Raw genomic sequence first — 27983 nt, 5'->3', positions numbered from 1 at the left:
TAATAATTACGTGATTTTTTAGTAATTACTATTTTTTGTAAAGAAGCAACTTTCCTTATTGTTTTTTCAATAAAAAAAATTAGCGTTATTGTTTGCATTATTGTTAAAAAAAATTTGCATTATTGTTAAAAAAAAAAGGGCGTGACTTCCATTTGAAAATAAGCGTTATTGTTCCACAAACTTAATTTAAAACATACAGACCTCATAGTGCTGCAATTACTTGATCAAACATCGAACGAAAATCTACAGGAATGAACAATAACGATGCATTTAAATGCAGAGAAACGAAGAATGATAGAAGCACAAGAATAATACATTTGCACCGAGGACAAACATATATAAGTAAATTTTCATCAGATAAAAAACACACCATGTTAATACTTATCAGTGATACATCACATCACTTTATCACGCAAATTTTAATTCAAATTGTTTTTATCGTCTACTTTGTAAAAGAAAAAAAGATGTATGCATTATTGAGTACAGGGGTTGTCAGTGTTTCACATGCCATAGTTCTTTACCGCAAACGTCCAAAGTGGCTTCCCAATCCCAATCCCAATCCCAATCCAATTCAATGGAACAGCCCGGAATTCAAGTTAAAAATATGAACACAATTCAGATCCGAAACAGTTGCATCATGCTCCAGCATTTTCTAAGGAAAAAGATAGCATCTCGATGAAAAATGATTGCATGGAAGCAAAAAATTAACATTAAAAAGAAACTAAATTTTTTAAAGAAGTAATTTTAAACATGAAATGCTTCAAATAAAAATTAATTTTGAATGAAGTAGAAACGTAGCAATAAAACTGAGAATGAACATATTTTTGTGGCCTCACAAACACAACAATCAATGATCTATCTCAAGTTCACACTAAGTCTCATCAACCTCCTAACAAACTCTTGGTACAACACATCAAATAATAGATTTTCGTGAGATGATCTCACGAATCTTTATTTTTGAGACGGGTCAATCCTAATTATACTCACAATAAAAAATAATAATCTTAACATAAAAAATAATTTTTCTATGGATGACTTAAATAAGAAATTTTCATCACAAAATACGACTCGAGAGACAATCTCAAACAAATTTTTACCCATATATCGAATCAACCCTTTCATTTTCTGGGGGCCTCTGTTTACCCAGTTACAGGAGAAAACACGCAAATGTGTGCGCAATCTAAAATGAAAAGTAGAATTTGCAACTTACCGAATTTGACCGCAGGTGAATTAATGGTCGTAGTCACTTCTCTGATGTGAGTCGTGTAATCGGAAACAACTGCGTGAGTAAAATGAATATTTTCTAGCAAATGAAAACTGATCAGTGGTGTTGCTCACCCCATTTTCAGTTTTTACCGAACAAAAGATAATTGGAGACGGAGGAAAAATGGAATAATTAGAAAATCGTAAATCCAAACCAACAACTACTATAGAGATTTAGAGGAAGGAAATTACCTATTTCAGTATCCGGGTATGGTGCAACTTTGGAGAAGAACCCGTGGTTGAATTGAAGGGTAGCGAGCAGAAGCGTGGAAGTTGAGAGAGAACGTGAAGAAGTTTGCTCAAGACGTGGAGTGAGGATGGGCGGATGAAAAATTACACTGTAAAAAAAATCTAAAATGTAAATATAATTTCGAGAGAAGGGTAAAATCGTAAACAAAAGTTGGTGGCCGTTTTAATATCTCAAGTATCTCAAAAACTAATGCACGTGATCTGTTTGTACCATATTTTTTTATAATTTATTTAATTTATATTTAAATGAAAATTGAAATATAATTATAAAAAATTTAGATTGATTAAACTATAATTTTGTTATATAAATTAAAAAATAAATAAAAAATGAAAATGAAAAAAATCAAAATAGAAATTGAACCTGCAACTTGATGTTTAGAAAATAAAGACGATGACTGAAATACAGATGACTTCTTTAAAATTTTAACTAATATATGTAATTATTAAAATATAATATGATATCAAAAATTAATTAGTCTAGATTTTTTTAACTTAATAATATAATATAAATAATATTGATAATATAAATATAAATAGTACAGATGTGTCGTAGGTCTGCGAGAAAAAAAATGTAAAAACAAATAATTAATGCTGCTTATAAGAGAAACAATGAGAGAAGAAGAAGACAAATGTGAGTTGAGGAGGAAAAAAAATATCTGGAAAACATGAGATGCCAAATGAAAGAAGCCAATAATTATTTTTCCCGCTGATAAATTATCGGCAAATTGCACATAAATTCCTATTGGAGTTTTGAACTTTACGATCAGTACCCAATAGTTAATCTATTTATATTCAATGCCTGACAAATTGTATTTATATGTTTAAACTCCCTAATGAAGAGACAAATACCGAATTACCCTCATATTTAATAAAAACCTATTATTACCCCCCTTTATATTATATCTTCTATCCCTTCTTCTTCAGAGCTTGTTCGGCCGAGTGAGGATATCACGACAAAGAGGGAAGCTTCAACTGAGACGCAGCAAATGGCGAAAAAAAAGGCGACAAACAAATCTGCAGAAGCTAGCACCTCAAATGAATGTCGAAGAACTCGAAATAAGAAGAAATCGAAGCAAGGTACGAATGAGAAATCCAAGCAAGGTACGAACGAGAACAACATTTTCGTCAATGTCTAGGGTTTGTTAATTGTGGAAACTTTTTTGTGGTTTTGAAAGTGTTATTGTTTTTTTTAGGTTATTGACAACCTTTTTTCCCCAATTTATAGGCTTGGTTCTTGATATTGTTATTCATTCGAATTTTTTAATTGTATTGTTAATATTGTTAGAAATTTCGATTAAATTCAAAAATTAGTAGTTTTGCTTGATTTCGAAGCTGCTGTTCCAAATTCCTTGTGTTATGCACAATTCAATTTTTATGTGATTATTAGGGAATTTTCCGTCTACTGTTGTGGCCAGTGCAATTAAATTTTTTGCGTCTAATACCATGGCTAGATTTGTTGATCAAATAGACATGTCTAAATGCTAATTTCTGTTTTGTGTATATGCAATTATGTTCTGTTTCTTATTCTTTTTTGTAATTGTGTTTGTAATAGTTAATGTATAATTTTTTAATGTTTTTTAATGTAGAAACTATTGCATAAGACAAACTATTTCATGATTATAATGAGAAGAATAGTGGTAAAGAATATTTTTCACGATGTTCCCCTCCTTATTTTAAAACTGTGATGGGAGAATTGAAGCCAATTCTAGGTTTTAGGTGAGCAGCATATGAGTCGGATAAATGATACTCCTTTCGCCAAATGGATTGATATGCTAGTCCTTGCTATCAGTAGTGGGCGGATTGATTATTTTCTGAACAGATTTCAGGGTGATTCATGTTCTTTTTTTGTTGGTGATAAAATTACCATCCCTTTCAAATCAGCTGATTTCTCTATTGTGCTCGGTCTACATCACATTGGACAACCAGTTGACTTGGACCTGAAAATGGAGTCCAAATATTTGACACGTCATTTTGACGGCAAGGTCACCAATGCCAAGCGAATAGCCATTTATGAAAAACTGATTTTTCTTGCAAGAAGTGACGATGAATGTGATATTGATGATTTTGTGAGAACTTTCATTTTGTTCATTTTCAACTGCATAATATTTCCCACGGGCAATTATATCACTCCTGGATTTATATTTCCTTATCTCGATGATCTTACGATATTTTTTGAATATGCTTGGGGAGATGCTGCCTTCCGATTTTTATATCGAGAAATATGTCAGATCGGGAAAAAACTTTATGTTGACGGATGCACGGTTGAATTGATGGTTAGTATTCAGCTTTACTAATTATGATCTTAGTATTTGTCATTAACTTTTATTTTAATTTTTGATTTAGGCTTGGTTATATGAGACAGTCCCAGTTTTAGGAGTAAGGCGTGGTTTAAATGTTTACCCTCGGTTGTTTTGTTGGGGGAAAAGCAAGATCCCACTAAATGCAACTGGCACTGAAACATTGTTGAAACGCATAGATTCAACTCGGGTACTTATAATTATTTTAGTTTATTAATCTAGTTGTGAAAAATTAATGTTTAGTTGATTGACAGTTGTATTTATTTTTATTTGTGAATAGGTTCTGTCCATACATCCATTTTGTGAGGAGGAGAAGTTGTTAGTGGACATGAATCTTGTTTTAAATCAAGAAACGAATAGATCTGAAGTAAAACGTTTTGAGAAACTTGTCCTGAAACAAATGAATGATTTGAAGATACTGAGAAAGAGATGTGCTGAATTAGAAGGTGAAATGGTTCGACGTAGAATGAAGGGAAAAAGGTCTGTGGCGGATAAATGTGAGAATGTTGTTGAATCTGAGGAGAAGGTTGATAAAGCAGAAGAAAATGTGACTTTTGAGTCACCACATGATGCAAGAGCTAACTTTTGTGATTTTTTTGGCGTAGTGGTAAATGCAGTTGTTTCTGATTTGGCTAAAGAAAAGAAAGAGTTAGATGAATCACATTCTTTGAATGCTTGTGTTGATGAGAGCATTGGTGGTAGTTTTGTTGCTACTTATGAAGTGGAGAAGAAAACTATTTCTCAATCTTCAATTGCGGATCATGTGAGGGCTAGGGATGATCGTGTGAAGAAAAAAAAAAGGGTTCCATGTTTGTGACTCCACCTAGCTCAACACCAAGACGTAAGAGGAAGGTGACAAAACAGGTAAATGAAGTGTCAATTATTTCGAAATCGACTGTATTAAGTTTAATTTAGTTTTTCTGTTTTTCAGTACTATTGTTGTTATTGATGTTTGGATTTTCTGTCATATGGCTGAATATATCGCCGCTTTTGGACAGGAAGTTATAGATGTTGAGAAGAAAGGCAATACTCCTGGCAAGGTTGCCATGGATGAGTTTCAAGGTAGATCAGATTTCTGTGGACATGAAGAAGCTGATGATGAAGAGAGAAAATTGGTGACAAACTTTCTTGCTAGAAAAGAGTTGGAGTACGCTGATCTTCCGTATGTTTCTTCTTCTTATTTTCGTAATAATGTGTCCCAAATTTTTTAATGAAAAATGAATTTTCTATTTTGTAGTGTTGTCGTTTGGGAAGATGCGGTTATGAGTTTAAGTGGACCGATATTATGTCATTTTCTTTTTGGTGATCCTTGTTGAGCCTGAGATAATTAATGTTTACATGAGAATTATGCAAAAGCAAAGTTTGCAGCATGGATTTGAGATTTATTGCATGGACACAATGGTGCAGGTTCATAGCAGTCTGATTTTTGCGTTTTTTTTTGTTTTCGTTTTACTATATTAAGATAAATGAGTATATGTGTTCTTCAATGTGTAGAAAGAAGTCCTTACGAAGTTGGAACAACATGGGAAAAGATCGATGGTACATCGGGATGATTATGGAGCTTTTCTTTCACTGATGACATCTTTCACGATGGCTAGACTGCAGGAACTGACTGGAGAATTATTTAGAAGATGCAGATACATCATTTTCCCTATTAATGACAGGTGGCATTGGTTTTTGTTGGTTTACAAAAGAGATGAAGGGATATTTAAAGTGTGGAACTCCATGCATGATCCATTCTCAGTTGGGAAAGCCAAAGTTTATGTAAGTTTACTTTGAAATGTTCAGAGTTTATGTAAATACAAATTAAGATTAAATTTTGAAAGTATTGTTTGTTGCAGACAAAGTTTTTGGCTGGTTCCATACGTCACTTATGGGGATTCGACCTTGTAAGTGAGCCAGTGTTAAGAGAACCTTGTCGTCAACAAGGTGCAACCCTCGATTGTGGTGTCTATGCGTGCATGTGGTTGGAGCGTCTATCTAGCCCGTGACACAGATGAGATCTGGAGCTATGCACATGATGTGAAGATGGACACTTATCGAGCACGTTTGGCAGCCACAATATTATCTGATGAAAATGGATTATTGAAAAACAAGTTTGAGTAATTAATTACTCCTCACTATTCTGATGGTTAAGAATTTACAGTAGTACTGGAGTTTGAACATTTGAAGTCTATGTTTAATTGTTGTTTTAAATTATGTAATGAAGACACACAATTGATTATTATCGCGTTTGTGTTAGTTGTTACGCATTTCAATATCTATTTATGTTAAAATTTATTTGTTTCTGGAAAAGTTTGGTGTATCATTTGTTCACTTTTCAGAATTTGGGTTACCTGGTATTTTAAATGGTACATATCAATTTAGAAGAGAAAATTGAGTACAAAAATTGCTTTATTGGGATATATTATGTGTAACTATGAGTACAAATGTTAAATAATCGAGTATATCTAACTAATCTAATATTTAGTCATACATTAGTAAACACACAATAGTATTTAACTACTCGAGGACAATGTACACACAAATTAAGCACAATATACACATGAATTGATTACAATGTACATATGTATTGAGTACATTGTACCCATAAATTGAGTACAATGAACACATGAAACGAGTACAATGACTTGTCAATCCAGCATAACGTAGAGTAGTTCATCTATTCATGCTAGGATCACCAAGTCATTATCTGGGTGAAGTTGTTATTATGTCAATTTCGAAGCCCACAAGATGTCTGATTAAGTATATATATTAAATAATAGAGCACAATTCACACTAAATCGGGTATAAATGATTTAACATCAGGTATAAATGTACATAAATCGAGTACTCAACTTCATGTTATATGTAAGTTTCATGAATTTAATAAATCTTCAATTTGAGTACTCAATTTCGAAGCCCACACGATGTCTGATTGAGTATATATATTAAATAATAGAGCATAATTCACACTAAATCGGGTATAAATGATTTAAAAGCAGATATAAATGTACATAAATCGAGTACTCAACTTCATGTTATATGTAAATTTCATGAATTTAATAAATCTTCAATTTGAGTACTCAATTTCGAAGCCCACACGATGTCTGATTGAGTGTGTGTGTGTGTATATATATATATATATATATATATATATATATTAAATAATATAGTACAATTCACACTAAATCGGGTATAAATTATTTAAAATCAGGTAAACATGTAAATAAATCGAGTACTCAACTTCATGTTATATGTAAATTTCATGAATTTAATAAATCTTCAATTTGAGTACTCAATTTCGAAGCCCACACGATGTCTGATTGAGTTATATATTAAATAATAGAGCACAATTCACACTAAATCGGGTATAAATGATTTAAAATCAGGTATACATGTAAATAAATCGAGTACTCAAATGAAATTGACATATAACATGAATTTTAGTTCTCGATTAATGTACATGTATACCTGATTTTAACACATGTATACCCGATTTATTGTGTAATGTAACTCATAACATATGATATGTACTTGCATCAAAATATAGATGAATATGTTGGATGTACCCTGAAAATAACGTATGTCCACCTGGAAAACACAGCAAGAAAAGAAGTGATCTTGTACGCTTTAGAAATTCTTGTACAACACATCAAGTGATGGTACTATACAGTGACATTTATCCTTCTACTTTACCTGGTGAAGTATTATATCTCACATGTATTCGTTAGGGATGGCAATTTCCTCCGAGCCTATTGGAAGAGCCGATATCCGACCCGAATAGAAAAGGGTATAGAGGGATTTTTAGACCCGATTAAATAATTGGGTAATCGGGGATGGGGCTGAAATTCAATACCCGATGGGTATGGGGATGGGTATGGGGATGAATTTAATAAATGGGTATGGGCATGGATGTATGAAATCATACTCATACCCTACACATTGTCATCCCTAGTATTCGTCGATCTGGGTGAAGTTGTGTTTATGTCAATTTCGAAGCCCACAAGATGTCTAATTAGTACATATATTAAAAAATAGAGCACAATTCACACTAAATCGGGTACAAATGTTTTAAAATCAGGTATACATGTACATAAGTCGAGTACTCAAATTGAAGATGTATAAAATTCATGAAATTGACATATAACATGAATTTTAGTACTCGATTAATATACATGTATACCTGATTTTAAGACATGTATACCCGATTTATTGTGTAATGTTCCTCATAACATATAACATGAATTTTAGTACTCGATTAATATACATGCCCACAAGATGTCTGATTGAGTACATATATTAAAAATAGAGCACAATTCACAATAAATCGGGTACAAATGTTTTAAAATCAGGTATACATGTACATAAATCGAGTACTCAAATTGAAGATGTATAAAATTCATGAAATTGACATATAACATGAATTTTAGTACTCGATTAATATACATGTATACCTGATTATTAATATTTGTACTCCAATTTACACATAGTATACAAAAGAAAATAAATTTTGTATTCAAATATCTGTTCATATTAAATTTTGAATAAAGTTTGAATAGTCAACAACTTCCAATTTGGACATGTATTTTGTATTTCCGGTATAATATGAGTACAGTTTTCTTGTGCACAAAAAGTAACTAATTATTTAATATTTGTACTCATATTTACACATAATATACCAAATTAAGCAATTTTTGTACTCAAATATCTGCTCAAAATTTATATGTCCCATTTGAAACACTCCCTAAACCAAACATTAAAAAATGAACAAATGAAACACCAAACCTTCCAGAAACAAATAACAATAAATAGAAATACATATTGAAGTGTTTAACACCTAACACAAACAAAACAATAAATTCTCCAACTTAAAAGATTAACATAAATAACAACCTAAAGCCTAAGTTTTTTTTCCAGAGAACATATAAGAATACAAGACATCAACAAGCACTAAAACAACATGACAATAAGGCAAATCAAACCAACTCTTTCACAAAATTTTCAAAAACAAAACAATCACATAATGCGTAAACCACCAATGCTTCCACTTGAACGCGTACGACTTCTCACTGGTATCAACATGCTTGATTCCCCTTCCAGCACTTTCTTTTTCCTGTTAAAGTTTCGAAAAATATTTCATGTGTCAATCATAAACAAAAATACTGAATATTGATAGATACTAACAGTAAGATAGTTAGTAATAATAAAAACATTGCAACACCATTTTCATGAAACAATAACAGCTAGTTTATAGCTTCTTTGCAGCTACGTCTGTTATGTCCTCCCTTATGACAACGACTACACTTTGACACACGTGATTCGATTTGCGATGGTATCCTCTTGGTTTTCCTACGACCAGGCTGACTCCTCACATCAGGAGCATTGATTACATTTCCATCATCAAGATAAGACTCATTAATGTCAAACGTTGGGATGAGATTAATAATTCCTCTGTACGTTTGGCGGTACATTTCAATTTTGAAATACTTGTCGCAAAAATCATAAAACGACATCGACTTCGACTCAATAGCGGCGCAAGCATGATTGCAAGGAAGCTTGTTGATTTGCCAATATCTACATGAACAGGTCATGGCTATCAAGTCAATAGCAAATGATTTTTCACCATCGACTACTTCAAACCTCCAATTACAAGACCGGTGCACTCTCAACTTCCGGGATTCCACATATACACTACCAATAGCTTTCTCCTTTTTTGGACTTAATTCTTTAACCATAATAGCTGTTGATTCACGTCGTTGGTGCATCATGTTCATGATCTGCACTCGTATATGGTCCACCATACCCACGATAGGGAGATAACGAGCTGCTTTAACCCAATTATTCCAACATTCGGCGATGTTATTATTTATAACACCCCATCTATTGCCAAGAAACAATGCATTTGCCCAACTCTGTGGTTCAGAATTTACAATAAAATCCCTAGCAAGTGGCATGGACTCCAGGATATTTTTTATATGTTGTTCATGCTCCTGCAAAGATGGAGCATAAGCAGCTTTTTTGAATACCGAAGACCAATGTTTTTTGTTATGTTTTGGATAGCTTCGCAACACCTAAAATGGTTACAAAAAAATCAGATTAAATACATCTATTTATATACATAAACAAAAATATCGATCTAGAAAAAAATAAGTAATTGATTATGTACCACTTTCACAAAATTATCAACTAAATGTCTCAAGCAGTACGCATGGTGACTGCCCGTAAATATTAGATTAACTGCCTTGATAATCCCAGGATGTCTGTCAGAGAAAAAAGTGTACTCATTGAATGGAATGCTTTGACACGAAAGCAAAACACTTCTCAGATGATAACAAAACAATTCCCAATTAATATCATTCTCCGCGTCCACTACAGAATAAGCAATTGTGAAAAGATCATCATTGGCATCCTTCGACACAGCAAGTAGGATACAACCTTTAAACTTATTCTTTATGTGAGTCCCTTCCAAAAAAATCAACGGTCTACAACCAGTAACAAAACCAACTACACATGCGTGCAAACAAATGAACAGTCGTTTAAATTTGTTAGTTTCGATATCAATCTCACACTCAGCAACACTTCCAGGATTCGTTTCTTTAATCGCTCGACAATACCATCTTAGTCTATCATAGCATCCCTTATCTGTGCCATGAATATCATGCATCGCTAACTCCTTGCCCTTCCACACATTGCGATAGTTTAACTCTACACCATAATCTCTTTGTAAGTCTTTCTGAATTGTACAAGGACGATAAGATGGCTCTCCTATAAGTTTTCCTTTCACCACATTTGCTATCCATGTTGCATCTGCTCTAAGATGTCCTCTACTACGTAGATTATCTCACCACATGTATGCTCTAAATTGCATTTTCGGATCGCAAATATATTGTCTGCTTTGTATTTAGAAGCATAAATTCTCCATCCACAACTAGTCTCAGTACAAGTAACAGTGACTTTTTCGCTATCATTCTTTCTGTACAAAAATGAACGTCTTGTAGCAACAGCATAATTTTTAACAAATCTTCTAAAGTCAGCAGCATCTTTGAATGTTTGACCTACACCACGAATGCAATTAATCCAAGCATCTAGTGTATTACTCAAAGAGGCTTCATCAGCTTCGTTACCACTATTTCTCTGTCTGTCTTCCTTATCAACCCTTACCAATATGATATACTTGTTAGGTGCAAGATACAAAAATAACTTAACATAAAAAAATGCAAAGTATGGAATGTAAATAATATTAGTATTGTCAAATAATTCATATCATGACAACAAAACATTTTTATATTATCATAACATAAAACAAATTATATAACCACAATAGTCTCAACTAGTGCACAATTTCATGCTTGATAAATTAAAATATAAAAAAATATCAAAACTAAATAGGGACATAAATATAATATATTTTACCTCCGAATATTTTGGTTGCGGACATGTTCGTTTTTACTCTCTGCCCTCAATTCAATCATGCTGAGCTTTATACACATATGAAGATGAATCATATTTAGGACATCATCATCGTCGTTCAAAGTCACGTGCATCTTGTGTTGGGGGGCTACGTATTGCAGAATCATATTTTCAGGAGTAATCTCAGAACATTTTTTTCCAAGCCTCTCAAAAATGTCCACCAAACTACAACCGCAGAAAATTGAAATCACAAACAACTGTTTCTTGCATTTACAGCTACCCAAAAACGACAGGTTGCAAGACCCACTTTCATATTCCATTTTGCACTTAATACAAAAAACATACAAAAGTAATTGATATGCACATTTCAAGACTTTAAAGAATTTTCAGAAAAGTTTAAATTAACAACTTTCTCATTCAAGAACTAAAACATAAAAATTGAGGATAAAGTTGCATTAATCGAGAAATCTAAAAATAATTTATGCATTCATTTTACACTGCTTTGTATTCAAATAAGGCAGCCATATGATTAAGGCCACAAGCTACTTGTATTGCTTTTACGTTATTCTAAAAACCAATCATAATACAAAACCCTAAATTTTCGAAATTCAATCGGTGGAATTCAAATAAATGAGGTTTCACACAGACCCACCATACAGCTGGTGGAATTCAAATAAATGAGGTTTCGAAATAAATGAGGTTTCGAAATTCAATCGGTGGAATTCAAATAAATGAGGTTTCAAATAAATTAGGTTTAAAACAATAAAGAACACACAATAACAATCAGAAAACATAAGAGAATCATTAAATTGAAACAAATAAACACGAACTCACTAAAAGTTGGAATTTCACGAACTCCGTAAACCCTGGAATTTCCCGAAAAAATGATAAAGTTTGAGGAAAGAAACTCACCTTCACTTTATTTTCCCTTCGATGAATTTTTTATGCACGACGTCTTCAAGATTTTGAGCTTCAAGTAAATGAGGTTTCACACAGACCCACCATGAGATTTCTTCTCACGAAGCCGATAGGGGGAGATTGGGGTAATAGTATTAAAATCTCAAATACAGATGGATTCAACAAAATAAAAAAGGATAAAAATGGGTTTTAATTAAAAATGAGGTCAATTAGGTAATTTGATGTTTACAAGGGAGTTAAAACATATGAAATGGTTTTGTCAGGGAGTGAGAATATATTTGTTTTACACTAGGGACTGAACACAAACTTTGAAATGGTATTAGAGATTTTAATACAATTGTCCCATAAATTATCATAAACTTTTAAAAAAATTAATTTGTTGATATTTTGTGATATTTTTGTTTTTTCTAATATATTTAATTCAAAATTCTGAAAAACTATTTGTCCACCAACCATTATTTTCTGAAAATTAATCAACTAGACATACAAACATAAATTAAAAATAAAATTTTTTAGTCTAATCTAAATAAATAAATATATAACACAATCGTGAGATCGACTTCATAGATCTTCTATGTTTATCATAATTAATTATTACTAGAGTAGGTTTTTCTTGAGACGATCTCACGAATCTTTATATGCGAGATGGACCGATATTCACAATAAAATATAATACTCTTTAACATAAAAATTAATATTTTTTAATAGATAACTCAAATAAGATATTCATCTCACAAAATACGTTCATTAAAACAATCTCACACAGATTTTTCTTATTACTATTCAAGTTTTCTATGTCTTCCTCGTCATGGTCTTGCATTTCTTTACTAAGGCCTCTATTTGTGGTCTTTGTACGTGTTTATATATTTTAAGTGTTTCTTCTTCGAATTTTTTTATTCACGAAACTTTATTTTAAAATAAATAAATTTATTTATATTACAATAAAAAAATATTAATATAAAAAACAATAATTTTCGTTAATGAACCAAAATTTACTTCACAAAATTAACTTGAAAAACAATCTTGCTTCTGTAGAATCACAAAAATTTATGTGATACAATTTCATAAATCATATTTTATAAAATCTCTTATTTAAATTATCCATAAAAAAATATTATTTTTTATTATAAATATCGATAAAATTGATCAGTCTAACAAATATAAATCCGCGAAACTCAAAAAAAATCTACTCCTATAATATTGTCTTCTAAGAATTTTTTTTTGTGTGACCACTTTACTGCCAACATGTATGCACACATCCAGATAACATAAGAAAACATAGCTGCCATACACAAGTCAGGCGAATGAGTTCGTTTTTATTTTATACCTGAAATAAAAATTATTTGTCAATTAAAATTAATTTATATTTTATTGTATATCAAGGTAATATGTGGTGGTTGGAATAATGACATTTGAGAAAAGAACATGAAATTTTTTTATATCTTATTTAATAAATTTAAAGAATGGCGAAGGAAAATTTGAACGTAAATTAATACTACTACATATTATTAATCTTAGGATTTTCAAATTATATATAATTTTAATATATAAAGAACTCTAATTTTTTCCCACGGGCAATTATATTATATTAATAAAAATTAATAAACATATCCTTTTTTAGCATATTACAAGGAGATACTTTTCCCTAGCAAAAAAAAAGAAGAGAAAACCCTATTAGGCCGGCAGCGTCTCGGGTCTCCATGCGAAATCACCCGACGCGAAATCCGATAACTCAAACAACCCATCCAACACCGCGAATTCATCGCCGCAGCCCTCCGCCTCCCCTATCCCAAGCATTAACTGGTCGTACCCCGGAATCTCTCCGTCGATATCCCCAAGTCTCACCGCCAAGCTCCGACAACTCCGACTCAGCTCGAACCAGCTTAGCTTCCATATCCGGCGACGAAGAAGTCGTTGGCGGCAGCCCAAGCTCGTCGTCAGACGCCTCCAGCAAATACCCCAGCACCGGCTGCTTCTCACCGGGATCAGAATGTCACATCCAAAGACGACGGAGAACACCTAATCTCCTCCTCGAAGCTCCTCATGTAAAAATCCAGATCTTCAACCTCGGCGCAACAGTCCGCCTCGTTATCCTCCAGGAGATTCTCCCGAAGCTTTTTCACCTCCGGCGAGTCGATCTCCGCCTCGAACGAGTCCTCCTCCGACTCATCCCGGGGACGCTTCTTCACCTTCGAATCCTCCATTATGTCATGCACGCAAAATCAAAATTAAACGAAACCTCAACAAACTCCACTGCAATTATTTGTTGTGTTCTTTAATTAATTTGTAGAGAGAGAAAATGAACGTTGGAGCGGTGGAGAGAGGGGGGGAGCGGTGTCGTATTTATAATGGGGGGAAATGATATGACGTCAGAGTAGTTGTGGGCCCGCGGTGATATCACGGACGCCTCGGTATTCGGGTGTTGAACCTTTTATTTAATGGGATTTAAATATTTGTTTGGAGTCCGTCATAAATGTGGGACCAAATCACTATGTTACCTTCTTGTGCGACACGTTACTTTTGTCATGCCTACAAATCTCCTAAATAAAAATCTACATTATGAACCAACTTTATTATCATAATTATAATATAAATGAATAGTATTTTTGTGAGTCGATTTTACGAATCTTTATCTATCAGATATGTCAATCTTAATAATATTCACAATAAAAATTAATACTCTTAGTATAAAAAATAATATTTTTCATGGATGATACAAATAAGATATTCGTCTCACAAAATACGACATGTGAGATCGTCTCACACAAGTTTTTATTTGTATTTTAAGATAAAATATCATATGCATATAATTTAATTTTAATAATTGAACCCTTATCTTAATAAAAATTTAAAGTTTTATAATATTTTATAATAAGATTGTTTGTTAGGCCGGTCTCAATTTGAACATGTACACTTTTAATTAATTAATTAATTTAGAATTAGAATTGTCTTTTTTTGAATTACTGGCCAAGATATAATATTGTTTTAGAATTAGAATTGTCTTTTTTTTTTTTTGAATTACTTGCCAAGATATAATACTGTTTTTTAATCATTTTACATCGTATCATAATACATATTTGTTTATTTTATTTGCGCGACCTTAATATATTACAGATAAATGGAATATATATTTTGTATCAGATTATAGAGATTATGTTATTTATTTAATATATATTTTACCTTAATATATTACAGATAAATGGAATATATATTTTGTATCAGATTATGGAGATTATGTTATTTATTTGCGCGACTTTAATATATATTTTAACTTTAGTCTATCATATTATAATTTTTTGGAAGCAGATAATGAAATATATCTTAAATAATACCATATATATTGGTCAAATTACCCATTCTATAAGATATATGATACAAATTCAGCGTTGATTTAACGTCAGTGTGTGTAATTTTACAAAACTTTCGACGAAAAATACTTAAGATTACAAAAATTAAAACTGAAATTTAACAACATTAATAATCAAAATCGGCAAATAAATATTAAAAAAAATGAATTTTCCTTATTAATTTTATTCACTACCATGTAATAAAATTGTAACTACTGTATACTTCATTTATTCCATTTTTTGAAAAATCATTTGTGTATATGAAATATCATGAATAAAATATAAATATATAATGCAACACATAAAATTGTGACGTATCACATTTTTTACACTCAACATATGATTATAAATAATATTCATTTCTGCATTTATATTATATTATTAAATAACCATATCTTATTGGTATGAACAAAATAAAATTATTATTATACATAATTAATAACAAAATATTATTATATGTGTAAAATTATTATGCTCAAAGAATGCGTGTGTGTCTTGATGATTAATATTATATTATACGCATATGATGTATATGTCCATACCGTGTTAAAATAAAGGTAAATATCTGAAAAAATATAGAGAGTTGAAATAGATTTATTTAGGAATGTTAATTGAGCCGAGCTTAACCGAGCTATTGGATATTTAAATTTGACTCTTTTATAATTTAATCGAACTCGAGTTGTATTTAACGAAAATATTTATGGCTCACGAGATTATTCGAGATTTTATTGAAACCTAATGAACTTAATAAATATAAATTATAAATTAATATTTAATTAAATTAATTAAAAACTAAATTATATATTTAGTGAAATATAATAATCTTATTAAGATTCGTAATTTTAGTTAATAAATAAATTTAATATATTTTTAATATTATCTTTCATAAGGAAATTGTAAATTTTATAAATCAGATATCAACTATTATTTTTTTTAACTGAGAGCGACTCATACACTTACTAACGAATTAGTTCACGAGCTAACGAGTCCAATATTGTAAAGTTTGAGTTTGGTTAGTCCATCTCAACAATCATCCTTAAACGAACTCGTAAGGAATAGAGTTTCAAATAAGTCATAAGAAACTTTGATTCATTGACATCCTTAAATTTATTTTTAAAAAAACACAAAAACAAAAACATAAAAAGAAATGGAAAACTGAGGGCACTAAAATTTCTCGTTAATTTTTAAAATTACAATATGACCATAATTTACTTATAATTACTGCAAATTGCAGTATGATCATCTATTATTTAAAATTATGATATTACTCATATTTGAATATAAATCAATTAATTAAAAAAATTGTACAAACATGTAACGTGTACGTCAGTATGCTAATACAGGTGATGGTTGAAGAAAAATGTAATTATTATTTTTTTTCTGATTTTCATAGTAATATTCAGCAGATTCGATTTTTCAAAAACAAAAATCGAATAATAAAATTTTAGAAAATTCAGTTCGATTTTAATCGAAAACTGAGCTGTGTTATTTTTTAACATTTGAGGGAATATCCTCATTTATTTTTTGAATTCGGACTCGTACAGGCAAATCTAATACAAAGATATATAATACATTGACGTGAGACAAGACCATGTCACGTGTAATGTACTGATGTGAAGAGTAGATATTGTTTTCCCTTGCCTCCACCGACTCTACTTATTATTATTATTGTTATTATTTTAAATTTTTTTTTTCAAAAGTACGATAGCAATGTGTCAAGATTTTACAAGATGGAATTGGTTTGCAATTATTGTAAAGTTGTGTTCATTAAAATTAGGGAAGCAAATTTCTATTAATTAAAAAAGTAAACATGAGATTTCATTTTTTTACAATTTAGTTTATTTCATATTTAATAGCGGTGTATAAATTTCTTTTCATTGTTGATTTTTCAACCTTTTTTAAATAAATTAAGAGTGCAAGAAACAATTCTAAATTCGATTAATTATAATTTTTTCGACAAAAATATAGGAAATATCAGCTTATTACGTAGAGATCCACAAATTCCAGAAATTCATGCTTTTTTCAAAGTCTGTGTGTGGAAGAAAAGTAAATCCCATTATATTTATAAATTTAGACTAGATTCTGAAAAGGAGTATGAAATAAAATCTCGCAAGCAAAAGCACATATTTCTTTGGATAATATTATCTTACTCGTTCAATATTGTTAGTATTGTCGTATATATATATCTATATAATCAAAATTTACTTAGTGTTCCATTTGGCAAGCCTAGTCTTCTGAATGGTGTCGTGCAGGTCGGGCAGAGCTTTAGTACGGATCTACGTGGAAAAATATAAGTTAAAGGGTGCCAAACTTATTTTTTTATATATATATATGATATAACAAAAAATTTACTTAGGTTCCGATCTGGTGAGCGAAATCTTCCAAATGGGGTCATGCGGATCGAGCAGAGCTTTAGTTGTATGGATGAACATAAGTTAGAGGTTTCGAACATATTTTTGACGTAGCTTCTCCGATACTTAAGTCAATAATTAGACAAAACTAAAGTGTGCGATGAAAGTTGTTCTTAAGGAATTTATTTAAGAGTTTTGGTTATTGACAAAATTAAAACAACACTTAACTGTTTCAGGAAATAGTGGCAATTTTTTGTGTATAACAGGAACCTAGCTCAACCGTCGAGTCTTCAAACCGCTTGAATTTCAAACTGCTTAACATTTAACCGCCTAAAGAAGAAGAAGCTAGAAAGGAACCATCTCAACCGCTTGAATTTCAGACCGCGTAACATTCAACTGTCTGAAGAAGAAGAAGCTCAAATTTTCCAACCGGCTGTTTTGAAAACCTTATGTCGAGTCATTAAAAGAGCTATTTATTGCTCACTTAATGAAAGACATTCTCTGACCGATTCAGAACATTCAATTGGTTTTGCACCGCTACAAATCAACTATGTTCTACACCAGTCCCAATGTTGATATGCATTTATGTCACTATCACAGAAAAGAAATATTACTTATATCTTACAAGTTCTAATGGGGAAAAACAGTTGCTATACAAGGATACTCAGAATTAACTCTTCAAAGGACGGTATTCAAAGTCATGCTAAGCAAAGAGAACATTAAATGCATTGCTGAAGAACATTTAATGTATTTGCAGCTGATAGTGACACATCATTCCAAGGTTACATGTTAACGTCGATCATCCTTTTTCGACCGTTGGAATGACAGCTTATATAAGCAGAGCTGGATGTATGCAAGTACTCACGCGACATATCAACGAGATACATAATTCATCAAGCTTTCACAGCGTGATTAATTCAAGTTTGCATACCTAAGAGTTTGAGCGCAATCAAAGATCATATACTTCATCGCTCATCAAGCAACGCACTCAACATAAAGATATCCGATCATTTGAGATCATTTTCGTGCTATTAAATCATACTGTTTTACTTACATCAGTAACATGTTGGTTATTTGATTAATAGCGGTGTCTCGTGAATTTAAGGGTCCTTAAAATCCAGAAGTGTAATGAAACGTCCACTACTCGTTTTCTTATAAATATATTATAATTTTTTTCCCTACCCTCCTAGTCTCGGCCGAACACATGCATACACGTATAAAATATTTTGACATCATTTTAAAATAAAATATAACAACTATATTTGTAAATTCAAAATAAAGTAATTTGAAACATAAAATCATCAACTTTTACCCATCCTAAACATAACAATATTTTGAAATATAAACTAACTCTAACAATCTCTCAAAAACCACCCAAAAAAGCATCATAAAAGTAGTATAAATCTTTAACTTAAATTTAAACGTAAATCATAATCATATTCATAATACGGAAAATCTAGGGCTGGTCCTCGGGTTGTGTGCACCTTCAGTCCAGCAAGATCGACCATCAAAACTTCCATAATCATTAATATCATGCTCACCTGCATCCATCACACCTAGTGAGTCTAATGACTCAGCAAACCATAATCTTGATAACAAGTAATACATATACAATCGCATGCAATAATGAAAATACTTATACTTAAAATAAAATTTCATGAACACGCATAAACATAAATATTTTAACTTTTCATCATTTCATATCATACATCGTTTCATCATAAATATTTCCTTCTAATCATAAGCATTTACATTTCCTTTATTGAATTCATATAGTTAATTGTGAATTTCTTTCATCATAATATCGATGGATCCATCTACATATAACCACAGTATTGGGCGGCGGGGACATCAGCGACACTTTCACCTGTCAACTGAGTCTTGGCCTATTATCATCATATGAAAATATGATCGTTGGGCTCCCTCTGGGGCCTTCTCCCATAGACGGGCTCTCTCTGGGACCTTCTCCCGTAAATGGACTCCCTCTGGGGCCTTTTCCCTCACGATATCCCCATATCATATCATAATAGCATCATAATAGTCACAATTACTTCAACTCCTCCAACGTTTCATATTTTCACCATTTTGAAAAAATCATGCATATAAATATCATTTAAAAAAAACCAAGCATGTAACGCGTCTTTTAACTTTAACGTTTTATCATAAAATTCCATAAATATTTAAAATAACCATTTTATCATATATTATAGCATTCGGGGCACCACCATGCTGCCAACCCATTTTCAGTATAAAATGAATTTTTTACCCCTAGACGTAAAATTTATTGGTTTTGACTTTTTTCTTACTTTCATCTCATTTTTTTATTTAGTTTAAAATCGAGGTTTCATTTTATTTCGTAATTATTAATTCGTGAAACGTTTAATTTTTTCGAATAAATACAGACTTTAATATTTTCTTATCAAATTTTAAACTTAGACTTTTATTGCCTAAACTACCCTTGTGAACCATGATTCGACCCCCCGGAACCATGTTCGAACCCTTTAGCCATTTTAAACCCTAACTCGAGCCCTAACAAGGTACCCTCGAGCCATCATGCAATTTCTTCGAGCCATGCTCGAGCCACCCCGAGCCAAGCTCTTCCCAGACCATCTACGGACCCTACTGACCAGCCATGACCCCTCGAACCAGCCCCTAACCCCCTGCAATCCTCCTGCTCGTAACAGAAGATGTGCGATGTGCCGATGTCCTTCACCATAGCGCCCATGACTCCTAACTCCACTAGTACTCCTCACCCAGGCCACCACCAGAGCCCTCACCATAATCTTGAATGGGCCTTCGTACTTAGGAACCAACTTCCCTTTCCCTTTGACATTGAATTTTCCTCATCACCAAGTCCCTTGAGGCCATATCCTTTTTGTTGTAGGTACAAGCCATTCTTTTCTGATAAGCAACGTGTCACGCCCCAAAACTCGAGATTGACACCGGCGTTGTTTAACAATCACACAATCGAAACAACAAGCCTTTCGTAGCACAGTATAAACCGAACCAGTTTATATATCATAATTTCCACGAAATAAACATTGTCTTTACAATAACGAAATCCAGCGAAATAGTAAATAATGCGGAAGCGTCTTACAATTATTAAATCATAAATTCGAACATAACTACTACTGGTCTCGTGAATCACCATCCCCAGAACTGTTCGGACTCCTCTTCCTCAACCTGTTCTTCGGACTTATCTGGGAATGGTGTAAGGGGGTGAGTATTTTGGGAATACTTAGTAAATGGGGGACTTTGAACACAAACATAACCAATTTAATAACATTTTAAAAACATATCATAAACGTACATCATGCTTTTCATAAACGTAACGTAAATTTCATAACATAATAACACTGCGATTTTTCACCTTTAACGGTTTACTGACGTCAGTCCCTAAGTTTTAATCCTCTAAGGGGGCGAGGCCATAAAACAGTTCTATCCCACTGTTAAGGGCCATATGTTGGAATTCCACCCATTTTCAGGGAATCCTCACAGTGTCAAACATAAACGTAATAACTTTCGTAAAAACGTATAGACAAAACGACGGTACTCGACCGTATTTTTTAAACCACAAAACCGAAATTTTCATGTGCATAAAACAAAATTTAAAACAGCCCACTTACAGTGTCTGGATGTACTTAAAAAAACGTGGAGTGAACGGCTTGGTTTGGATCACTTCGCGCTCCTCGTTCGGGTAGCTCTCCGGCTCGATTTCTTTGACGATTTTCGGGACGATTTTTGTGCAGTATTTTGGCTAGGGAGAGTTGCTGAATTTTCGAGTTTTTGAGCTCTAGGATTTCGAAATTATGTGTGTTGAATGAGTGAGGTTGATGCACTATTTATAGGGGAGGAGGGTGAAGCTAAATTTGACACTAAAATCATACCAAAAATTCATGTCAAATCTCCTAATATTGACTCCAAATATCCTTGCCATTGCTGATGATTTCTCTTCCTAATTCGTGAGATATAAATCCTTGATTTATATGAATATCCGAGATTTTCTTTATCTTGTTTCCTTGCATCTTGTATGATATACTAATTTGTAATATTTCCTACCCCAAAATTCGAAATTTGCTTGGCAATAAAGATTTCAACATGTCCATCTTATTCTAATACAATAAAAAGAATCTTATGCTAATAAATTTTCTTCCAAATTTTAATTACATTATTGCAAGATTTTCGATTCTCACACAACGAGCCGCACAACTGCTCGTTTCCTCTTTTACTCTACTAAATCCAAGTCCATGGCTCGTAAAGCATCATTATTCGAGCCGTACTCCATCACCCTGACACTCTCTTGCTTGATCTTTGCTAGCGAAACAACTTTCGTGCCATGAACCATGCTATAAGGATTTTCTCTCGTCTTTATTCACTCAGTGGTGCGATCGGACCACAAAACTCTTGGGAGCTCGTCCACCCATCTCTCTTTGGCCAACCCAAGCCTAACTTTCAATGTCTGCAGAATTGATCTTTTAATGACATCTACTTGCCCATTGCTCTACGGGTAAGCCACTGATGTGAAAAGTTGTTCTACTTTCATCTCTTTGCACCAAGTACTTTAGATCCACAAATATGCTTTCAATTATACCAGGTAAGTCTTCATGGTATCCAAAAACGACAATCTTCCATAGGAAAGCCAACACTTCGTTGTCCGTAATCTGAGCCAACGGCTCGATCTCTACCCACTTGAGAAGTAATCTACTGTCAAGAGTAAAAAAATTGTTTTTCCTAATGCCGTCGAAAATGATCCAACCATTTTTAGGCCCCACTGATCTAGAGGGCATGTCGATATGACCATTTTGATGAGCTCGACTGATTTCCATCGTAGATTAACGTGCCTCTAGCAACTATGAGACGCTTTTATTATAACCATCGCAACTTTGTTCATGGTGGTCCAAAAAATTCAGGTCATCAGGGTTTTCCGAGCTAAATCCATGTTGTCCACATGATTGCCACAACAGCCTTCATGGATATCTCTTAACACATAATCAGTCTCTTCCCCTCTTAGGCAATTCAGAAGTTATTAGGAAAAAGACTTTATGTATAAAACTTCACCCAAGAGTGCATAGAGTAAAGCCCTTCTTTTAACTTCCCGACTCCTTTTTGCTTGGTCCGGAGTGCTCCTCATAATTGATACTGGCATAGATCATACATCCAATCTATTTTTTTTCTTGGTTGTTAAGAAATTCTCGTGATCAATTTGAGAAACTAACTCTTGTCCCGCTATATCTGTCCCTATGTTTCAGAGAAGAGAACTAGCCATTTTGGCTAACAGTATGCTTTTTCATTCTCGGCTCGGGAGATATGTCGGATGATGAGCTCAGTAGAGGCTTCCCTGGCCTTGCTGAACACTTGAGCATTCTAACTATCTTGTCATTCCCCACCTCAAACTTGTCAATGCTATATTGTTGCACTTGACAGAAATAACGGCGTGCATTAAAAGCACGATGCGGATATTAATATCCACAGTTTGCATTTATGTTTGCTGTTAATAAATTATATAAACGACAGCGTGCAGTTATATGTGAGCTGTTAATAACATATACAATTTTCGCAGCGCACAATAAAGGCACGCCGTTAATAGTATTATTAACCGCGTGCATATTTATGTGCGCTGTTAAAAGTAAATCATTTTTTTAAAAAAAAAGCGTGTTTAGACATTAACGACGTACATTAATCGCACAGCGTCAATAGTATTATACACGACATGCATATTATTAGCACGCTGCGGAAAATGGGTGCGAATTTTTAAATTAGCGACGGTTTTGTAAAGGTTGCGACTGTTTAAAAAATCGTCGCTATATTTCGCGACGGTTATAATAAACCGTCGTCGATTTTAATAAAAACACCGTCGCTTTTAGCGACGATTATTACATAATCGTCGCTAATAGCTGTTGCTATTAGCGACGGTTCAATTTTAACCGTTCCTAATAGTCGCAAATTGCCTATAAATATCCGATTTTCGTTCTATTTTTCCTCCACACCACTTCACAACACTTAAAATTTTTCTCTTTTATACGATTTTAGTTTCGATTTAGATACGTTTTTTTGTTTAAATTTTTTGTTAATTTTTTAAATGTTAGTTAAGATAATGAGTATTGTTATCATACTTGTATTCTAGTTTTTTTAAAAAAATTTATTAAATTATAAAAGTAAATTTTTTTTTATTTTTACGAAAAATTTAGCGACGGTTTTTAACTGTCACCGTCGCGAAATGTAGTGACGGGTTTTAACCGTCGCTATAATTAAAGACTGTTACTAAATTAGCGACAGATTATAAACCGTCACTAGATTAGCGATGGCGTCTTCGGTTATAAACCGTCGCCGATTAGCGATGGTTTTGTCAAAAATCGTCGCTAATGTTAGATGTTTTATGAATTTTAACGATGTACATTGCACGCTGCGGATCGTTGTATTAACGGCGTGCATATATAATAGTATTAACAGCGTGCACATGTACGCCGCGGATAATCTTGCAACTTTGCAGCGTGCAATGTGCGCTGCGAAAAGCCATTTTTGTTGTAGTGATGGTTTTCCATTCTCGGCTCGGGAGATATGTCGGATGATGAGTTCGGTAGAGGCTTCCCTGGCCTTGCTGAACACTTGAGCATTCTAACCATCTTGTCATTCCCCACCTCAAACTTGTCAATGCTATATTGGATCACAAGCTGAGAATTCGAGTAGAGATGATTGGGATTACTCCCATGCCCTGGGCGGCCTTAGTCATAAGAGAAGTGTTTCATACTCGCTTCATTGTTAGAAGCTCGGAATTCCAACTTGACTGCAAAGTTAGTTTCCTCCTACATAGGGGAGATCATGAGGATTCCGACCCTGCTGCCTGTTTAATAAGAAGATCCATCCACGAAAATATTCCACTGTTCTTCCTCTTGTACTTGTATGGTTTCTTCTAGAAATTCAGCCAGTGCTTTTGGGCTTTGATAGCCGCCCTAGGTTCGGACTTGATAGTATATTCGCTGAGCTCAGTCACCCATTTGACAAGTAATCTTGAAGCATGTAGGTGGTAGACAATCATTTATAGTGTCTTATTGGTGAGAACGGTAATGAGATGAGAAAATAAAGGCCTCAATTTTTGAGTTGTGATGACCGATAAGGAAAAAACCAGCCTTTCTTGCGTTGTGTAATTAAGCATGACTCCCTTTAGAAAATAACTAAAACACTTTTTTTTCAGACCAATACCAAACTGGCTGCTCGGACAGTGACCTACAAATATACAAACAAAGCATCACCCGAAGATGTTTTATTGAGTACAGGAAGCTCTGCAAGGTTATCTTTCAACTCTTGTAGAGCTTGTTCAGTTTTTGCATTCCATTCAAAGTTGGTGTCCTTACATAGTATTTTAAAAAACGTGAAACTCCGACATAGTAAGAATCCGCCTTGTTAATTACCGCACTTCATGGATGTTCTGACGAGAGCCCATCAAAGTCAAGCCCTGAACTTTATCTGGGTTGGAAAGAACTCTGGTAAGACAAATTCTTTGAAATACGAGATTTGTTATTGGATTTGTGTTGATCTGTCTTATCTTTGCTAAACTTTGAATTTTGAATGTATTTCAATCTTGGAGATTCTTTCCTTATCATAAAACATGTATACATGTATTTTATATTTAGAGGATTTTATCTACAATTATCGCAATATTCGCATGAGCTCGGCTCAGATGAACACGATATGGGCTCGGCTATCTGGTCAAATTTCTTATCGTGAAGTATTTCTCGAGGTGAGATCAATTCAGATTCCTTGGAAGTGATGGTTCTTATCCTGATTTATCGTATCTGGCGTGGACCAAGTACACTTTTGTAAATGAGCTCGAGTCTTTTGGTGGTTCGAGTAATCCAAGAGTATCAATATCTATTACTTTATACTTACAAAAACACTAAACCTACGTTTTGTTTGGAGTATAAAATAATGAAATGATTAAGAGAAAAATGATAAAAAAATGATTGAATTAGATAATAATAAAATAATATTATGTTTGATATGATTGTTAAGAATGAGATAAATAATAATCTTTTGATGAATTGAAAAAATTGCCCTTCCAGTTTTGTGGCGGCGATCGGCGGCAGCGGCAGCAGCGGCGGTCGGCCGGAAGCGGCGGCGGCGGTCGGCCTACAGGAGGAGGCGGAGTCGGTCGGCGTCGGCGGTGGCGGTGGTTGGCGTCGGCGGTCAGCAATGGTCGTCGACGGCCGGCTGCGGTGGTCGTCCGGCAGTCGGTGGAGGGAAGTGGTTGTGAGTTTGGATTTAAGATAAGGGAAAAATTGGAAAAATAAGATGGATTAAGAGTGAGATAAATAATCCTAGGAGGTGAAGAGTGATTATTTTATCACACCTATTATAACCTAATCATTCATAGGAGAGATTGACTTGGTTAAATAAAAAACGTACCAGACAGGTGATTAGATGTGTTAAAAAAATTAAACCTACCTAATCACCTCAACCAAACACAACATAAATGTATAAATTAATAGTATAATTTTCGATTTGTCTAAAATATTTTCTGTCAATTTCAAACTAATATATGATTTTATATATTGCCATTCAATATAAATTTTTTATCATTTTTATTTTAAAATTTAAAAAACCTATCTTCATCTTTTTTTTAAAAAAAAAAGAAAGACACGCATCGCATGTATGACACGATTTTGTCGCGTGTCTGACACGATCCTACAAGATCCGTTGGTACATATACGAATGACAGTTTGGGACAGCTCGATGCTTACTTTGTAAGAAGGAAACGACATGGCCAAGTGTATATATATATATATATATATAGTTTTGATATCATGCACACCTATCATATACACCTTTGTGAGCATCGATAATGTGTCATTCACTCATTGGATGCGCAATTTTTCTATATTTATCACATCCAATGGGTGAATGACACATCATCGATGCTCACAAAGTTGTGTACGGTATGTGTGCAAGATATCAAAACTATATATATATTTATTTATTTATTTATATAGACACACACCCACCCACACACTAAACTGCCCTGACATACGATATATACGTAAATATGAAAATTATGATTTATATAAATTCTTTAGATCGGTATGAGTTACTTTTTTTTAAAAAAAAAAGATTATACAATTTTACTTGAATAGATTTTATGATATTTTTTTAAATAAAAATGAATTTTGTTTTAAATGTAAAAAGAGAATATTTTGTGTATATCATAATCTTAAAATTGGCTACTTTAAACTAGGAGAGTAAATAAATCGAATTGATCCGCGAGCTTCTAGAATTCGTTCGCGAGTTTTTCGAGTCGATTTGAAAAAAATTTGATTTTTATTCGAGCTTATTGAAATTCTATCCAAATTTGAAAATGATCCAATTTTTTTGAATCAAACTCAATATCAAATTATTTTGTTCTATAATTTACGATTGTAATTAAATAAATTTTTTTTATTCTATATTTTTTTTGTACTTTAGCCTTTATAAAACGTTGTGATCACGTGAGAAGCATTAATGGATGCAGTAGGGTAAGGAGGAATACGAGGCAGTGCGCCACGTGTACGTTGTACTGTTCCCCTAACGTGGGCCACGTGTATCATTACAATGCCAACTGCCTTTAAAGCACTGTACCATCCTCTTCTAACTTTGTCAGAACTCGGACCCGCGCCATACCATGTGATAGCCCGAATCTAACTTATTTATTTAAATTTATTTAATATTAATATTTGAAACAAACTCAGGGGCGGTATTTATCGAGTTATATTATCAAATTTCGAACTTACAAGCTTAAACAAGTTCGTGAAAATATATTTTTATTTTTTATTATAATTTTAATATAAGTAAGTGTCTTGTGAGACGATCTCACTAATCTTTATTTGTGAGACGGGTTAACACTACCGATATTCACAATAAAAATAATATTCTTAGCATAAAAAGTAATATTTTTTCATGGATGAACCAAATAAGATATATGTCTCACAAAATACGATACGTGAGACCGTCACACACAAGTTTTTGTTTTTTAATAAAAGTAAGTATTAGATTAAATAATATATATACACATAAATTTTAAGAATAAATTTTTGAGTCATCAAACACGCAATCTCAAAATCATAAATTATGTTAAATAATATTTGTTAATCGATATTGGATCAAGTGTCATCTCTTGATAATAAAGAAACGAAGAG

The 27983-nt window shown here is 32.9% G+C and overlaps 3 protein-coding genes, 1 long non-coding RNA gene and 1 pseudogene across 4 annotated transcripts; 2 read left to right on the top strand and 3 right to left on the bottom strand.

Annotated features, from left to right (window-relative positions):
* Positions 1 to 252: 252 nt before the first annotated feature.
* On the bottom strand, positions 253 to 1589 carry LOC142523472 (uncharacterized). The gene is made up of 3 exons (XR_012814672.1): positions 1456 to 1589; positions 1211 to 1303; positions 253 to 652 (listed from the first exon to the last, which is right to left on the bottom strand). It is a non-coding gene; the product is annotated as an uncharacterized LOC142523472 (long non-coding RNA).
* A 1650-nt stretch (positions 1590 to 3239) lies between these two features.
* On the top strand, positions 3240 to 4589 carry LOC142521971 (uncharacterized). The gene is made up of 4 exons (XM_075625144.1): positions 3240 to 3785; positions 3856 to 3999; positions 4090 to 4530; positions 4584 to 4589. Exons 1-4 carry the CDS (start codon positions 3240 to 3242, stop codon positions 4587 to 4589), a joined length of 1137 nt encoding a protein of 378 aa, XP_075481259.1.
* LOC142521970 (uncharacterized) lies at positions 4314 to 5800 on the top strand. The gene is made up of 4 exons (XM_075625143.1): positions 4314 to 4673; positions 4808 to 4971; positions 5474 to 5573; positions 5651 to 5800. Exons 1-4 carry the CDS (start codon positions 4617 to 4619, stop codon positions 5798 to 5800), a joined length of 471 nt encoding a protein of 156 aa, XP_075481258.1. The 5' UTR covers positions 4314 to 4616.
* Positions 5801 to 9034: 3234 nt separating this feature from the next.
* On the bottom strand, positions 9035 to 9745 carry LOC142521969 (uncharacterized). Its single transcript, XM_075625142.1, has one exon. It carries the CDS (start codon positions 9743 to 9745, stop codon positions 9035 to 9037), a length of 711 nt encoding a protein of 236 aa, XP_075481257.1.
* Positions 9746 to 13654: 3909 nt separating this feature from the next.
* LOC142523219 (uncharacterized) lies at positions 13655 to 14453 on the bottom strand (annotated as a pseudogene).
* Positions 14454 to 27983: the final 13530 nt, after the last annotated feature.

Source organism: Primulina tabacum, chromosome 13 (genome assembly GCF_025594145.1).
Source record: "Primulina tabacum isolate GXHZ01 chromosome 13, ASM2559414v2, whole genome shotgun sequence".
In the NCBI taxonomy this organism is placed as follows: Eukaryota; Viridiplantae; Streptophyta; class Magnoliopsida; order Lamiales; family Gesneriaceae; genus Primulina; species Primulina tabacum.
This window is presented reverse-complemented; position numbering and strand designations above follow the sequence as displayed.